We start from the raw sequence: 18019 nt of genomic DNA, 5'->3' as shown, positions 1-18019 counted from the left end.
AAAGCCAGGTTTGCAACTTGAAAGAAGATGAAGCAGGTGGCTTTCTCCAGCAGCCAGTCCAGTGGCATGCTCTGGAGGGGCTGAAAACACAAACAAAAATGGCAAGGCGAAAAGGGCTGATGACAGCATCGATAAAAATCCAGTCAGCCCTCTTTGTTTTGTGTTCCCTTCACTCACTCTCATGGGTCAGGCAAAAGGGGGAGGGGGGAAGGACAAGGATGGCGGTTCTGGGTCAATCTGTCAAAATAAATAAAGGCCAAACAATGCATGAATAGCATCCTGAACAGTGGAAAAGGATCCACTGGCAAATCTTGTCTGGGTCTTCAGAGTCCAGCTTCGTAATGAGAGTGTGCATCAGCAGCCTGCCCGTTATAGCCTCTCCCCTGTATTCTTCATTTGAATCTTAACTGTGTTCATTCCCAATCCCTTTCCAATGGGGCAATGTGAGAAATAATGGGCCGTGCCCAATGGAGCAGTCCTGTCCCCAAAACAGTTTAAGTATTACTTCCCATTTCCCAAAAAAAAACCAAAAAAAAAAAAAACACGTACTGCTAGGGACGATGGCTAATGCCAGACAAGAACAGGGTGCCCCACAGATGGCCGGGAGAACTGCATCTCTTCCTCTGTGTTTAACGATGCTCCCATCAAAACGGGCAGCTTTTCAGAAACGTTGCAAGGAAGTAGCCACCTTGAGACATATTGCTAGTAGGTGGGGCATCCATTCGACAAAATAAGGCTCCCTCTTGCAGGTCTCCCTGCCAAGCACTTCATTCTCTTGTACTGAAGCCTGAGTAGGAGTCCCTGACAGTTCCTAACAGCAGGATTTTCCCAATCCTACCATGCCAGCCCATTCAAGACAACCATGAGGTTTCCCATCCTGAATCCCCCTTGAATGATTTCCCATGATCCATCTGCAGCACCAGGTGACATGCACCATCTTTGCTTTTTCTTCCACCCTGAAGAGTAGCAATGTACTCACACAATACCTAGTGTGATGTAGTAGATAGAGTGATGGATCCAAGGGGACTGGGTTCAAATCCCCACTCATGAAAACTCACATAGCTCGGGTGGAACTGGGTGAACCACTCCTTAAATATCTCACTGACATTGAAAGCCCTATTGCGGTTACTATAAATGGGTTGTGACTTGACAGCATGTAACAAACCTACCCAAGGGAGGCTGAGAATCACTTCCTCTTTGATGATCTAGAACAGGGGTCTCCAAACTATGCCCTGCGGGCCACATCCAGCCTGTCTTGCCTTTTTCTCCGGCCCAGGCATAGGAAGAGGAGGAAAGAGGGAACACCAAGCGATCCCTCCACCCCCTCTGTCTTTGCAGACAGTGGGGGGGTGGGGGATCACTTGGGTCCCCTTTCACTCCTTCGGCCCTCAAAAATGAGTAAAATATATGTTGTGGCCCTCATACTGAAAAGTTTGGAGACTCCTGATCCTAGAGACTCAGTCTTATTCACACCTCTGCCCCATCTAAGGCAGCTAAAGCATAACGGACAGAGGCTTTCTAGCTCTTCTTAAACACTGCAGAGATAAGAAGAGTCATGGGCTTCTTAGAGGCTACTGGTACCGAAGCTGAACTAATCTTTCAGCAAAGACACTTCTTTAAACGATGCTATTTTCCTTTCTATTCTGACTCATTGTTTTACTGTCCCCTTGAAGAATGACAGACTGTACTGCCAGCTTACTGAATCACAGATGAGGAAAGATAAAGACACCAGTTCCATGCAGTAACATGTATGAGTGAAGGGGCCAAATGAATTGTTATGTGAAGCCTCCCACAGATGTCTGAAAGAATCTCTGGGCATGATGATGAGGCGCTTGTCAATCAGCAACCATGACCACAGGTCATTCTCAAAGGCAGACAGGACAGGGTTATTTTCTAGACTTCTAGTCAACTCAGAAACATGAGAGGGAAGACATCAGGGCCAGCGTGGACAGCTCTTTCATGGTTAGACTTTCAGATGCCTGCACAGGGTTGAAGTGCCGGACATTTAACCACGCCCAAAGCACATCTTTTGTTATATTTTTTTTCCCCCGCATTAGTTTTCAAGGCCAAACTCAGCCTCAGCAGGCTGAAGGTCAAGAGCAGAAGAAGGGTGAAAAGAGAATGAAGGCCTTTCCAGCTTTTCCTTCCTGGTCCCATCTTTCAGCTCAGACTCTCCCTCCCAAAGCTCAGCCACTTGCTTGTGAAGTTGAAGGAGCAGGTCAGGGTCTGAGAGATATTCCAGCAGAAGAGTAACTAGTGATCAAAAGGTTCCACAGCATCCTCTGCCTCCAATTCTCTGCTTTAGCTTCAAAAACAAAACCCAAACCAGATACAGGGAGGGGAAGCTTACAGCACTCTGTGTAACATTTAGTTTGAGCCTAAAGTACGTTTTCTGTTTGTTTTTTTCAAATTTGCAAGCATGGAAAAGTTGTTTAATGAGCACTGTAACCCACAATGACTAAGATGGGATGTAAAAGAATGTCCACATTCAGTGCTTCACCCGTTGTTTGATCTCACACACTGTGGACCACTTAGGAAGTAAGAAGCATTTCTTCCAGGGTACCCTTGATCACTACAAGCAACCAAAGCAACCAATGGCCAAGAGCCTGCAACCTTGCACACAACCAGACGGCCTAAAACCCATTTTGTTTCCATGGCTTTTAAAGAGCCTCTAACGCTTGAGGACACGTCATAGGGGTGGACTCTCTTTCTCCCCCAGAGCTGCAGCTCACGCGAGAGGAGCATTGCTGGACACGAGGAGCACATCCAGAGGTGGCAAGGGACATTTTGCTGCCTGATGAAAGGGACAGGCTATTTCCTGCCTGCAGAGGCTGATCTGATTGGGAAAAAAATTAATTCAAAATGGGTCACTTGTTATCTGCCAGACCTGAGGGTGGCATCTAACTTAGGAGCTGAAAGGAAGCCCTATGGCACAGACAGGTCGGATCTCCCAGTATTCGCTGACACTTTCCACTCTTGCAGCACCTGCCTCTTGGGGCAGCTGGTTCATGCCATCTAATATTAGGACCCCATCCTACACACACTCATCTCAGTACTGTTCTTGTCAAACAGGTTTGACAGGATTTTCCAATACTTTCATTATTTTTAAGCCCAATAGGAACAGAAACAAAAAGTGTGCATACCTCATTAACACTCTCTGGGAAACAGCTCCTAACTCTGCACAGGACTGCTGCCTATGTCAGCTGATCTGCAGGAAATGCCCCCTTTATGTCAAAGTTATTCCACTGTTTTTATTATCTACCACATTCTGCTTCTTGCTGTGCTACGCATCAGATCCACATTAAAGAAGATCCTCTGCCAAAATGTTAGACTGAATATTCTTGCATTGCTTAAAAATAAAATTGCTACCCTGCCCACAGGGTTTCACTTTATGATCTTTACAGGTTAATATATACTAAAAAGAGCCATATGTGATAAGTTCTGTTTGCAATTGATGATCAGCAGGCAATCAAGAAGCATTTATCTATGCCATGTGATTGTTCGTCACCAGGTTCCATCCGAACCACGTCTCTGGAAAACTAACAGATTTTAGCTTCTAATGACAGGCTATCTGTAATGTACAGTTTGGGCCTCAGTTCAGTCATCTGGAATCTCAATCATAGGATAAGACTCACATGGGTGGGTGGGTGTCCATGATTACCCTCAAGAAATTTCTGCCGGATGGCTCTTTCCCAGACACAGTGGGTCCATGTGATAGGGGCAAAAGTCACGAGCAGTTGTAGCTGCCAAAACTGTGGCTAGAAAGCAAGCATGATGATGCCCAGGAAGTCTACTATCTTGCACTGGCATCAAGCGGCCATAAATTGAGGGCATCTATTTCAAACTACCAAGATGCTTGCAATTAATTCCTTTGTCTAATATCAAAGTCTGTGGTTATGTTACTGTATATTGCTACTGTAATTTAATAGGGGTAATCTCGTGGTGTAATTTTTAAATTACTTTAGTTAAGACAGAAATGGCCGTTATGGCTTTCCTAAATGGTGAAGGAGAAATATTTTTGCATGGTTCAAATGCATGGTATTCATTCAACATTGCCTTGTAATGTTGAATCAGGGGGCAAAAACCTTCAGAGTTGGGAGAGGGGGTAAAATTTCAGTTGAGATCCTGTGTTTGAGAAATGAAAACTTTATACGATGTTTTCCCAAACATTGGGATTCTTCTAACTACCTGCTTCAGAGCAAGATGTGTTTTGGGGTGGATAGCTTGGAACTATAATAACTGCAATTAAATCCTTTTTATCATAGTTCTTACATATCTGTTGCCTCTCGCCCACCAACCTCCACCTTTAAGATCCCAGAGTAAGCAGGGCTAGCTTGGTGGAAGTCAAAATAGTCAAAATACAACCAACCAGAGATGACTAATCCCTGAGAAAACTTGACTTCAATACTTTAACACTCTGCAACCTACTATTTCCATGTCTGTGTGTGGGGATTGTCCTTATATGTATTAGCTGTTGCTGTTGTTGGGTTTTGGGTTGTTTGTTATTTATAGAAGGAAAACCCAGGTGTCACCACCACGTTGCTTTGTTCCTGTGTTTTCTCTAATAGTTGCCCATCTCTTCAAAGGCATGGTTTATGATAATTCTTTTCTCTTCCACACTACATGCTACATCCAGTTTAACCCTAACCAGGAGAAGACTATGGAAATTAATGGAATCAGTAAGGTAAGATTAGAATAAGTCCCACTGATTTCAATAGGTCTTAATTACTCAGGACTAATATTGGATTTAGTTCAGCTACAGCACCAGCTTTCCACACATGGGCTGCCAAAGGCCGGCTGATCCAACTGGCAGGTGCATCTATCTGCAAATAGGCCCAGCCCAAGAAACAGCGTTGCCTGAGGGAAAGAGCAAGATGGTGTCCTCATCCCCATTCCATATGTGGAAGTGGCCTACTTCATCCCTGCCAATGTGATGGCTGTCTTCTACCCCAACTGACACTAGTAAGCTCATTCAGACACACATAACTTTTGTCCTCTTACATAAGAGGGGATGGGGACTCTGAAGGAACAGCTAAGAGAGCTCCTCCCACAAATATCTGCCACATGAGACAACTGTGTCACCCTGACTAAAGGTAGGACTGGCTGCCAAACGGGTTAGTAGCAATGCCTGGTAAGGGGCACCACCAATCTCCCAACCACCCACTCCAAAAGTTTCTTATCAGATGTTGCTGCCATGGGGTGGGGTTGGGGGGGGGTCAAGAGAAGCAGAAATTGTCCCCTCCACACCATTTTGGCCCAATGGCTGCTTACAGAAGCCAGGGATCTAATGCAGCTCTTGGGGTTATAATTCTGGAACAATCTTTGCTTTCTTTCAGTTTCTTGAAGCCACTTTCTGCTCTTCCTTTGCTCTTCCTAGAACAAGCAGAAGATTAGGCTTTGGGAAAAGGAAGTGATTGACATCATACCCTCCATGGAAACGGGAGGGGAGGAGGCAAACACACAAGAGTACTCTTGACTTGGGATGTGGTGGCACTGCAGGTTAAACCACAAAGCCTCTGGGCTGCAAGGTCGAAAGATCAGCAGTTCGAATCCATGCAACGGAGTGAGCTCCCCGTCACATGTCCCAGCTCCTGCCAACCTAGCAGTTCAAAAGCATGTAAAAAGACGAGTAGATAAATAGGTACCACCTTGGTGGGAAGGTAACAGCGTTCCGTATCTAGTCGCACTGGCCACATGCCCACGGAAACTGTCTACGGACAAACACTGGCTCTACAGCAGACCTGGGCAAAGTGCGGCCCGAGGGCCACATACAACCCGCGAGCCACTCCTGTCTGGCCCGCGGACAGTTTTGAACATCAAAACCATTTATAGCTTTTTGTCTAAAGTTAATCAGTTGCTTATCTTTCACATACCGCAAAAAAATCTTTAGTATTTGTGAAGATTAACAAATTTAAAATAAAAACAATAATAGCATCACTGTTTCATTTTATTTTTAAGTAAAGTTGGTTTGGCCCCCGAACACAGTTCAGATTATTCATGTGGCCCCCCCTATAGAAATTAATTGCCCACCCCTGCTCTACAGCTTGGAAATGGGGATGAGCACCGTGCCCTAGAGTCGGACATGACTGGACATTTGTCAAGGGGAACCTTTACCTTACTCTTGACATAGAAGCCAATGAGATTAAGAATTAAGTCCTGAATATCGTCTTGGCAGACAAGCATAAAAGACCACAAAGAGAGAGAAGTCTGGCAGGTTGTGGAGAAAGGCTGCTTTGAACTATTTTGCCTGCTATGCTGTTTGTGCAGCTTATGTCTGGGTTCTTTCAGACCTGGTTTTGTCTGTGTCATCATTCTGCTTCTAACATAAATTTTTAGTGGGCTCCAGAAAAAAAAAAAAAGAATCACTAACCCCAAACCCTCCTGTGCCCTCTGAGTGCTTCTTCAGTTTTTATTCTTAACATGCGCGCATGCATGAACAGACACAAATCCAATGGTGCTTTTCCATCAACACTGGAACTGTCCCCTGGGAAGAATCTTGGGGGTTTCCAAAGTTAAACACCACAGCAGGCATACGTATGATGCAATTTACAAGCCTTTTCTGTTTTACTCTAGCACAGACACACGTGGTTTCAGTCTAGACTGGGACCAGCAAGCATGAATGTAAGAAGTTTAAGTATTTTGGTTTTTATTCTCCCCCCAAATCAATCCTGACATAGGGATTTTTTTCTTTCTTTCAAAAACATATCACTGGCGCCAAACCACAGGATTCACATTTTTCAACAACAACAACAAAAACTGATAGGGAGAGTGAGGATCAAACCTGCTCCACTGGCATGCACTGGTCCCAGTTCAGATCTGTGTCATCTATATTTTCTCTAGGAGAAAAAAATTGTTCACTAATTTAGATGGTGTGCTACGTGTTTAACGCCACACTTGGTCTGACCTCATTGAGAGCCACTATGAGATATACTCCTCCTGCCTACAATCTGAAGTGGTCTGTTGAACAAAACCTTGACTCTTTGAGGCTATGATTCCCACTCCAGTCAGTGGATCTCAAAAAGGAGACAGCCGAGCCATGGCATGCCAACCTCCTTCCTTAGGAAAACAATGCTGCAGAGTACTCACTAAAATATACAGCCGTGTCACATGAAGAAGCATGGTAAGCTACACACGTCTTTCACAAATACATTAATGTTTAAAATCAACTTTCCTCAACATGTCAGTTTTGATTCTCCCTCCCTAAAAATGCAGAGGACAGAAACCCTTCCTGATTCAATGGAACTTATCCAGAGATATACTAGAAGATGCGGAACTACTATCTGTCCAACTCTAACATGAATCAGTGAATGTAACTAAGACAGAAAGAACTAAGATTGGCATAATAACCCGGGGAATATCTAGTGGGATCTGTGCCCTTTTTACTTTCCCCTTCCACTCCCTACTCATCCAGGTTTATGACCCTGGGAATCTCTGAGGCCCACGACTTCATTCATTCATTCATTCATTCATTCATTCATTCATTCATTCATTCATTCATTTATTTAATATCCCGCCTATCTGGTCGGTTAAGACCACTCTAACAGATAAAGTACAAATGGTTGTTCCCTCCTCAAATACGGTACCTCTCATTGTAATTTCACGAACAGATGGATTTTCAAATTGTGCTGTAACACTTTTCTGGAACACATATTTGAGCTATGGGTTCACCAGGACTGCCCATTTACTATCCAGAAATGGTTTTTTTTTAAAAAAACTGGCTAGTAACATACTGTATACAAAACATATGCAACAAGAGGCCAGGGAGAGATCACTCACATCGCTCCTTGATGCAACTGCTCGGTGTAGAGGTGTCAGCCACATGTTGTCTTTGGCATTGACGCGGGCACCTGAAAATCAAAAGGACACCTCTTTAGCATTATCTCATTCAGAGGAGACATTTGGCAATAACGACGATAGACATCACTGCAGGATGCTCTGACTCAAAGCCATTAACAAAACTATTTCTTCTCTTCATTGAAGAGAAAGTGGGGGGGGGGGAAGGTAGTCTCTTTCTTATGGGCTCTGTTCTATTAACATTTTGAGATGATACGGTCCCAATAAATATCAGAAATAGTAGGTCACTCTTCATATGAAGGTTTCATATTTTGTTGTCCATTTTTCTGGAGAAAAAGAAAAGTTTGAAGCACAGAATCCTGACTTCCATGCCATGGATCACTATTAAAGCAAGCAATAGCAATCCCCAATATGGAGCCGAATGGTCAGAATATGGGAAATAGCTCTGGCAGTGACATTAACCTGTAATGACAGAGACACCAATGTAGAAACTTTGTACAGTATTTATTTACTGCCTTTGCCACCAAGGAATTCTGTCCTTATATAGATCATCAAAGAAGCATGCCAAGTTGTAGACAAATCCATTTTGAAATTAGTTTTAGTGCATTAAAATCTAATAGCAATGTCTTTAGTACTGCGGAATTCTTGCATAGCAGGACCCTGCTGCAGTTTGTTATTGCTATATCTGTTTTATATTTTTAACTGTATTATGCAAACTGTAATACAGACATTGTTATTAGTACTACTTTCTTTAAATCTCTTCAGAAATGTCTAACTTGGAAGAGGTTTTACTGAATTACTATACAACATAACATGCACACCACCTTACAGTCTGATTGTTGACATTGTTTCCAGGTAACTAAGCAAGCCTAGTATGTCTTTGATTAATAGTGCTGAGCAGGAAAGGTGAGTATATTGAATTGTATGTCAGTACCACTTCCCATAAAATGGGAAGGCAGCAGGAAAGATTCAACAAGACCTAAGACGGAAAACCTGTAAATGTCAACCAGCAAACTTTCAGGAGCATCTAAAAAGTACCCTCAGCAATCACAGCAATTTTCACCCTGAACTGGTGTCAATAGCTAGGTGCCTACTGTTCCTTTGGTATAATGCAGAGGAAGCTTCTAAGCCAGGGTTGCAGACAGTTTAATGCCCATCCTGATGCCAGGGCTGAACCTCATCAATTATATATTAATCATGTCAAGTCAATTCTGACTTATGGCAACCCCTTTCAGGGCTTTTCGGGCACAAAATATTCAGAAGTGTTTGACCATTCCCTTCTTCTGGGGGGCAACCTGGGACTGCACACCTTAGCAAAAGCCACACAGGCTGGGTCTACTCACAGGAGGCACAGCAAGAAATCAAACCCCCAATCTCTGACTCTGCAGCCAGATAACTGAATCACAGCGCTACCAAGCCAGCTTACCTCATCACTTATCTGCAACAAACTACACAAACCTTATGTGAATACCAACAGGATCCCAGCCACAGTCTAGTCCAGTGGTGTCCAACCTTGGCCCTCCAGATGTTCTTAGATTACAGCTCCCAGAAGCCTTCACCACCACCTCTGCTGGCCAGGATTTCTGGGAGTTGAAGTCCAAGAACATCTGGAGGCCCAAGGTTGGACACCAGTGGTCTAGTCCCTGAAGAGAACATCCTTGTTCTACTACTCTTGTATGAGAATACAGATCTAACCTTCTTCAAAAGGTCAGGGGCTATCAATACTACTTTTATTCCTTCCTCACCTTGCCCCACCCCCAAAATTCCTACTATACTTTAAATATTTATAGTATTTTGATTAAACCATGTTTGGGCATCTTTTGGCTTTCCAAATATTGTTAGACTGGAGCTCATAGCCTGCCTCCCCACTGACTATGCCAATCATATCCGGAAGGCTACCCAATGTGTTCTTCATCCTCCACAATCAACTCTGTGGTGTTTCTTTTAACAAGAACTAAACAAGCAAGGGAAGAATTGTCCTTAATTTCACCCACACCTCACACCCCCAAATCCTGACACGTAGACTGAACAACATGCCATTATCTTCAATAGGAACTTAAAGGCCTGCCTTCTAAGTCTAAAACGAGGTTTGGACATTCATTCACTGATCGTTGGGACAGGCCTTTAGAAACAAAAAAAATTGAATACAACAGCGAAGTTTATTTCCCCTTCGTAGTTGTTCATCCACTTTACCTGGCAAAAAAGAAACACAACCAGAATAGAAAATGTAACCACAGTATTCTGGTTGCCACATCCCCTTCCTCTGTGAGCTTAGCAAGATACTGTTAACTGAATACAGAAGATTGATCTACGTCTCTGATTTTATCTACAGGTACTTTTAAAGCAATAGTTCAGAAGAACAAAAAGGATTTCAGCCCCCCCAAAAGGAAGGGAGCCATTCCATTTAGGCCATTTTTGATCTTTGGTATTTGGACTTGCTGGCACAGTGTCAAGTCCCTGGGCCACAGAACTGGCCACTTGTGTCCCAGAGACACAGCAGGCGAGAGTACATCCACACTCGAGCAGAGCTTGGAGAAGATGGAAGGTCCATAACTGGCAGGCCTTGATGATGCAGGCCTTATCAAGGGCCTGAAGCCTCGGCGTGTATCCCAGGGTGCTGATAGGTACGAATGCCAGGGTCCTAACTACGCCCTTTCACCTCACTGAGCAACTGTGAGGCCTCTTTCTGTTGCTTAGTACAATAAATTGCACTAGAGTAGGCCCACTGAATCAGTCAGGATTTGGTGAATCTACTCCTCCATAAATTCTGTTAATTCAAATGGGCTTGTTCTAGTTATGACTTACAACACTAAAATAGGTCACAACTAGAGTAGGCCCATTTGAATCAACGGGACTTATGGAAGAACTGACTCACGGAATCCTGTCTGATTCAGTGGGCCGTCTCTAGTCTGTCTTCCTACACTAAGCAACAGGATTTCAGACACTGAAGATATCAAGGCTTCAATACATAGCTAGATGTGCAGCCACCAAGCCACATCCTCTCTTCCATTATGTGCCTCCCCTCTGTATCCATGCAGGGGGAATTTGATGAATTGAACCTCCCTGTACACAAAGAGAGAATACAGCTGCTCCTGGACCATCCTTCCCCAAGCTGGAAACCTCTTGTTGTGTTGTACTGCAAACCACATGGCCCTCAGACAGTACAATCATCAGCCACACTACCTAGAGATGATGGGGCTTGTCATCAAAATCTCTGCAGAATGTTATTGAAGTTGTCCTTTTTCAACAAGATTGCACTAATTATTATGCATGTTTTAAAAACCAACCTTGCCCATTTTTTTAAAAGAACTTTGGAGGCTGATTGCAGAACTGATGTAGTTTCTCCCTCACCCCCATGCAACACTGGGGGTTGTGGGATAACCACATTAGTTCTGCAATCAGCCTCCAAGATCTTGGATGTGTAACAATCTATCTTGAGTGCAGCTTTGTCAGAAGCAACACAACATTATGATTTACCAAGTTTGGAACACAACAAGTGCTCACTGCTACACGTGAACCACTGGCAGCTCTCCTTATGCCTAGCATGGAGCATGGCACTTCTCCCAAAGCCAATCGACCCATACCAAAATCTGAATACTTGTCCATGGTGCTGAATCTAAAGGGGCTCTGTCTGGTCAAAAATCCACAGTCCCCACTCATTGTGAAGCTTTGACATTAAGTACAGTAGCTCTGAATTGCAGCTATGGAGTCTATACTGTTCCTCCACAGTAGGCTATACTGCAAGCAACAGTAATACATACTACAAGATAAACTTCTGCAGCTGTACTCAAGACCATGATGGAATTTTTCTGATATTTACGGGCTTCAAAAAGATGGACTTCTTGAGGCTGCATGCAATCACGATGTCTCTATCAAATGGAGCCAGGGGTCCCCTCTTCCCTGTCCCACCACTGAGGACCTTTCTGTATGGGAATATGGGGGAAAATCACTTTCTTTGTTGCAGGATCCTTGGTTATGGAACGCCCAACCGGCACCAACTACTGCCTTTATTTCAGTACCAAGTTAAAATCTGGCCATCTGCCTGAGCATTTTGGTAATTAGGGAAATCATGGCATGATCCTCAGTCCTTTCGTTTGTTATCTTTTTGACTTAATCCTTTTAATCTTATGAAGTATTTATAATGTTTCTTTTAATGTGATGTCACTGGTTGTACCTTTCCCTGGTATCTGTTCATATAAGGAAAGTTAGAAATACTATAATAAATAATGAAGAAATGCTGTGCAAAAAAAAAAAAAAAAAAAAGAGCACAAATCTTTCAACAGTGAAGGTCACAGACGGAGGGCTACAGCTGATTTTCTCATGGAATACTTGACTTCAAGAAGCAACAAAAACTCATATCTATCTATCTGACTGCTACAACACTGTCATAAAGATCCGGTGATATACAGGTAGGTAGGTAAGCAGGCAGGCAGGCAGGCAGGAAGAACAAGGAAAAAACAGAAAGGGATCCCTGAACCTGTGTTTTAATAAGTCAGCCAATTGATCCATCGAGATCTGGAGTGATTGGTGCTCATTCCCTTGAGGTCATTGCAGAAGCCCCTCCTAGCCAAGGGTTCTTCTAGACATTTTTTACATTGCAATTTAATACCATGTGGCGGCGGGGGTGGAGGGTGCAAAATTCATCAGGACCACAGGACACTCTGGGGAAAGGCTTCCTCCATTCCTTCCCATGACACAGTTGCAACAAAAGGGCAGGGGTACAGAGAGAGCATGTCACAATTCAGATTTGAAAGAAGGCTCCCAGTGACGCCAGCGGGAGCTTGCTGGTTACAGGATAGCCGGGGTTATGTCCATACTTGGGAAGGAAATGGTTAAACCTCACGTCTCTTCCAACCCTTCCCTACAAGCCTGGGATTACAATGAGGGGGAGGGACTCCAGATGTGGTTCCTAGCTGCTCAATTAAAACATTGCCTTGTTTGGCTCGCTAGTCTTTTAAATTAGAAACATCAGGGATTGAAACAGGGGTCTCCCTCATGAAAAACATGTGTTCTGCCCACTTGACTGTGAAGCCCCTTCCCCCCCCCCAATATTTCAGTCTAACTATGTAACGCCAGACCCTCAGACCACATAAACTCACATACAGATATATTAATTGCAGTTTCATGGTGCTGTTTTTACACATCTGGCTGCAGGTCCTGTACGTTTAGCTCTGAATAATTTCTGTTTAATAGTAATCTAGAGGCCCATTGCTGATAACGTCTCAATGCACAGGACATATGCTTTATTCATTAGATGCTATGTTTATTTGTACTGCCACCAGTTCCTGTGCCCCAAGTCTAACTATGAGCATATTTCCTTGAATGTCTCTCCTGAGCCTAGTACAAAATTCAATGGGTCAATTCTTTCTACAGCATCTCGCCTCATCAACAATATTGCTATTTTTGTTGTAAATCGTTCCTTTCACTGCTTTAAATTTTATGCAGTCTGCTGTTTATGTTGGTCATACTCATCCGAATCATTGTTTTAGGAAACGCTGTCCAGAAAGTAGGCTGTAAGAAATTAATGAAAATAAGCCTCTACTGCTAATGTGACAGAGAGGTTTTTTGCTTCACATCTAGCGGGTCACTGCAGCAGAGAAATTTATGAGTCATAACCTTGGGCTCTGCCAAGAAGGTATGAACAGCAATATCCTGATTGAATAATGCAATTTCAGAGTTTTAAAAGGGGGAAGGAGCCAGGAAACATGTGCACACATATGTCCATGCACATACATACACATAGCATCAGATCCCCCAGTTGGGTTTTGGGCAATAACCCACAAAACATGATTGTGACATATTTCTTGGTCGCCAAAGAAGTGAATAATTCAGGCTGACACAAAGAACTCTGTGCAGAAGTGCTGCTGGAAGCAGAAAGAGGTAGGCATTAAGAAAAGGATGATTTCACTGCTAGAATTGGGTTTTAAAATAGTATCCTTCTCCTCTGTGCTTTAGGCTTGTAAACGTTTAACAAACCAAAACTTTTTAAAAAAAACTGAAAAACAAAACAAAGCATTTGGGTGGAATATTTAAATTCAGCAAGCAACACCAACATATATGGTATTTAAATTCTGCTGCAAAACAGCCATCAACATATAGATGCACTGACATTTTAAGCTGGGAAAACATCCCATTCCTATTTAGATTTAAAAGAGGTTAAATGGAACCTCTGTAAAAGGTGCCATTGCAGAAGCAGACCCTCCCTCTCCTCTTTGGAATGTATTAGAGAGGGTTGAGGACCACTATAGTTCTCACCTGCAGGAAAGCACTTGCAACATGTCTGGGAAATCCTGCAAGTATCCGGGTGGTATTTTAACCTGTTAGAATGTCTGAAAGGGGCTCCTGTTTTCAGCTCCACTTCTCTCATAAGAGAAAGAGAAGAGGAAAAGAGAATAAGGCCAGTCCTGAGGCATGTTTCCTCTCTCCTGTGGAGTGAATATCATCACAAATGGGTGATGCACACACATTAGGTACAAACATCTGTGATCTGCTGGATTCAGTTTGGTGCTGAACAGATTCAGCTGGTGTGCCTCAGTTCTACTTATTATATTCTTTGTGCAGGTCCACTGCTTGTGTGGGGAGAATTTTGGAACAGCTGGGTGACTGCAGTGGAAGTGTTTTAACATCCCAGACTCCTTTTGCTGATTGTGGTTAGAAACAAAATACTGGAATAGATCAGGGGTGGGAAACTGTGGCCCTCCAGATGTTGTTAGACTGCGATTCCCAGCCTCCTTCACTACTGGCTGTGTTTGCTAGGGCTGATGGGAACTGCAGTCCAAAAACATCCAAGGAGCCCACATGTGCCTCCATCCTTTGGCCAGGTGGACCTCGGTTATAACCAGCAGGGCGCTTTTTATTGTTCATGAACCAAAGACATTTCATTGCAAGACTGAAAGGACACCCAGTGGCATCTTTCTTGTATTAAAATTAACTTTATTCCCCCAAAGTATGGGGAAATGGAACATACGGGACATGTTTTTGTTGCATTTTGTGAAGTCCCCCAAATGCTTCATATTCATTAGTAATCCTCAGAACTACAGACAGCCCTTAGAAGGGAGCCTAGTGCACTATTATCATAAGAACAAAGAGGAACAGAAGGAAGGCAGGACTAAGTAGCTAGGCCAGGACATGCGTGATGGTTGAAAAATGAGGAAGTTACAGGATAAGGTGACTTCATGGAGAAACGGAGAAGTCTGGACTGTGGTAGCAAACCTTTCCTTCACGCACACTTCCTCCTCTGCCTCTTCCTCCTCCTTCCTTCCCTTCTAGCTGGGCTCACTTCAGTTCTGAATCAAAAAGGAAACAAAAGGCATTGTGCCTAGGAACCGATTTAAATTAAGACGCTTGGCCCAGAATTGTGTCCACTCTGACTGGCTCCAATCCTTCAAGTTCTGAGGCAGAAGCTTTTTCTTAACCACTACTTGACTCCTCTTTTTTTAGAAGATGCCAATGACTGAATGTGCTATGACCTCACCCAAAATAAATGTGAATAAACCCTATAGAAGATCAGTGGCAGTGGGAGACGGTAATCTCCCCCTTCTCTTTTCTGATGCTCTTCCAACTCATTCCACCCTGCATTTTTCCAACTGCCCAGTAGCAATTCACAATCTAAGTAAGTGGTTGGGCAACTTCAGAGAATCAGGAGGAGCAATTTACCACCCTAAATACCTAGCAGGACCTGCATGTCTCTGTCTCTCTCTCATATGGGGAAAAGGTACTTCTAGTTTCTAGAATTCTATTTCCAGTCTTGTTTTTGCTTGGGTTTTTTTCACATGGTGTGGCCAAAATGCCATTCCCACAATCTTCAGAGAGGAAAACAACTCTTCTTCAACAATATTTTTTATGCAGGCTGGCAGAAACCTGGAGGATTCCTTGAGCCCTTGAAAAAGGCCCTTAGTCTCCCCCTGGAAACCACAGGGCACACTTTGCCCACTCCTGTTTTAATGACATAGCCCCAACATGATGACACCACTTGAATAAGGAGCTGGCTCTCTCTGCTACAGCACAAAAGCAGCTCCAATGGCTAGTCTTATGTATAGAAGCTAGTAATGGAAAGCAGCTCCACTTCCTCTCCACAAAGCTATTCAAGAACAGACACTTGATTAAAGGCATAGCTTAGAAGGACAAATGTTGATCTTGCCAAATTGTTTAATCCACCTTAAAGCTAATATCTCATGTATATATTATTTCAGAGAAGTGAAGCAGATAAAACCAGAAACTACTCAGCTGGTTTGTAATAACAAGTGCAGACAAAACTTTGCGCACAAGTACCTTTCACCTAAATTTATGTGGAATCCGTGGCATACAATGTGTAAAGTTTTGAACCAGATCTGAAGTTTCCTTGAAGCCCAGTAATTAGGTTTTGTTCACTGGGAAATAAAACTTCACCAACCCTGAAAACAGTATTGGCCCAATATAGTCCAGTCCCCCCAGTTAATTCCCGATTCTCTTCCCTCCTTTCTCTACTGTGATTTATTTTGTTTGCTCTCCATCTTGTAGAAGTGTCTAATTGTGTAAAAATTCCTTTTCTTATATCTGTTCATGTATTTTGTGTTGTAAGCTGCTTAGAGTGGTCGCAATGACCAGATAGGCGGGGTATAAACAAACAAACAAAGTCATAACCATAGGTGGGCCCTGAAACGACTTCTCCATTCAATAAGAGAAGTCATTCCTGCGCCTAGCTAGAGTATTCCCAAGGCTTTGCCAACTTTGATTTCCCCACAGAACTGTTTTCCTACTATCAGTTTGCATTACCTGCGGTAGTCCCAGCTATGGGCAGCTGCATTAAAAGTTGGCGTATGTGGCCCTCCAGATGCTGTTTGGCCAAGATATCTGGTCTTGGATGCAATGTCTGTGCAATTCCTATTTCCATAAGTGGCTATATCTGTTTCAAGCTTGCATAAGGAGGAATCCAATATCTAGCCACCGTCTACCCCCTGAAGTGAAACAGCCACTGTTAAGTATGCAGGCCATGGGAAAATGATACTGGCCAGATGCTGAAATAGCCCATCATGCCACCATCATGTAGGCAACCTCCAACCTTCTCCCACATTTCAGAAGCCAATAATCCCTTGTAAATAAGCTGATGGAGTTTTCAGCTCTTCCAGCATTAACAGGATCTCCAGTCAAGTCACATCAAGTTACAACACTTTCCCTGCTTAAAAAAGCAAAATAAAACAAATTTTAATCTAATCTCCCATGGATTTGGCAGTGATCATAATGTGTGTGGGAGCGTCCCAGAATCCTCCAACACCATGTAGTATTATTTCTCCTTCAGTTTTTTTCCTTTCCAATTTTCCAGTCTGCTTTGCACAGTTCTTGCTTCATTTTTGCCCTTCCCAGGTTCCAAGGAGAACTTCTGTGCTGTCATTTGGGTCAGATCTCCATACTAACCTCCAGCCTTCAACCCTCTGTATTTCCTCATGGTTTCCAAATTAACTTGTCTCGTGTTACCCTTTCTTTGTCATAGGTTGCTAGGTACAGAAGACTGACAGTGGGCTCAGAGGTGTTGATCTTAGGTTACTATAAGGCTCAGAGATGTTCTCCAAACCCTCCGCTTTCTGTTCATGATTTTCCAGTTACTCTGCCAGTTGTGACACCTCTACTCTTGCTTCCTCCTGTAGTCAGATGATCTGCCTACCAGTCTCACTGAGCACCATCCACCACTATAGGCTAATAATGGAATTTATACAGGTTACTTCCCCTTAAATATTTGCACAGTACTTTCTAAAAGAAAAAAAAGAAAGAAATCAAGGCATGGAGTTAAAAAACAACAACAAGAACCTAGGCAATTTACAAGTGATTATATTTTAAAAGTTCACGCAGATTTACCTACAGAGTTCTAAATTTTCATTGAATGATTACAATACATTTACTTGTTATTTGACAGCTGCAATAGATTCTCTCCCCTGAAACTTTTGTGAGAGCCATGCTCGTAGAGTTGGACATATGTCCACTGGGATGCTTCATTTGTCTAGACTACTATGGTAATCAAAATGTTTAACATGTTAATTAGCAGATTTAGACATTCAAGATCTGCCATTTTGAATATCTGATCTCATTTCGGCAGTGAGAATGAACTGATGACCACAAATTAATTTGCTAGGGTGTGCGAGTGAAACCAAAGCCTACAATGAATGCCATGTACTCTTGTTTCTCTGCCATCTCCTTGGTTACTGTATTATACTCCTAAACTTGTACATTTCCTTTATAATGTTACTTCATG

The 18019-nt window shown here is 43.1% G+C and overlaps 1 protein-coding gene across 15 annotated transcripts in view; it reads right to left on the bottom strand.

Moving 5' to 3' along the window:
• The window catches only part of ANKRD44 (ankyrin repeat domain 44), a 184958-nt gene that overhangs the window by 76420 nt on the left and 90519 nt on the right, over positions 1-18019 (bottom strand). For all 15 annotated transcript variants that reach the window (XR_013538425.1, XM_072979325.2, XM_072979357.2 and 12 more), the window contains one exon: positions 7777-7847. Coding sequence is in view for 13 of the 15 variants with exons in the window: in XM_072979325.2 (XP_072835426.1) it covers positions 7777-7847 (71 nt within the window). In the remaining 2 variants the exon portion in view is untranslated. The remainder of the gene's footprint in view (positions 1-7776; positions 7848-18019) is intronic.

This window comes from Pogona vitticeps, chromosome 1 (assembly GCF_051106095.1).
Source record: "Pogona vitticeps strain Pit_001003342236 chromosome 1, PviZW2.1, whole genome shotgun sequence".
Lineage (NCBI taxonomy): Eukaryota > Metazoa > Chordata > Lepidosauria > Squamata > Agamidae > Pogona > Pogona vitticeps.
The sequence above is the reverse complement of the archived record's forward strand: the minus strand, read 5'-3'. Positions and strand labels throughout refer to the sequence as shown.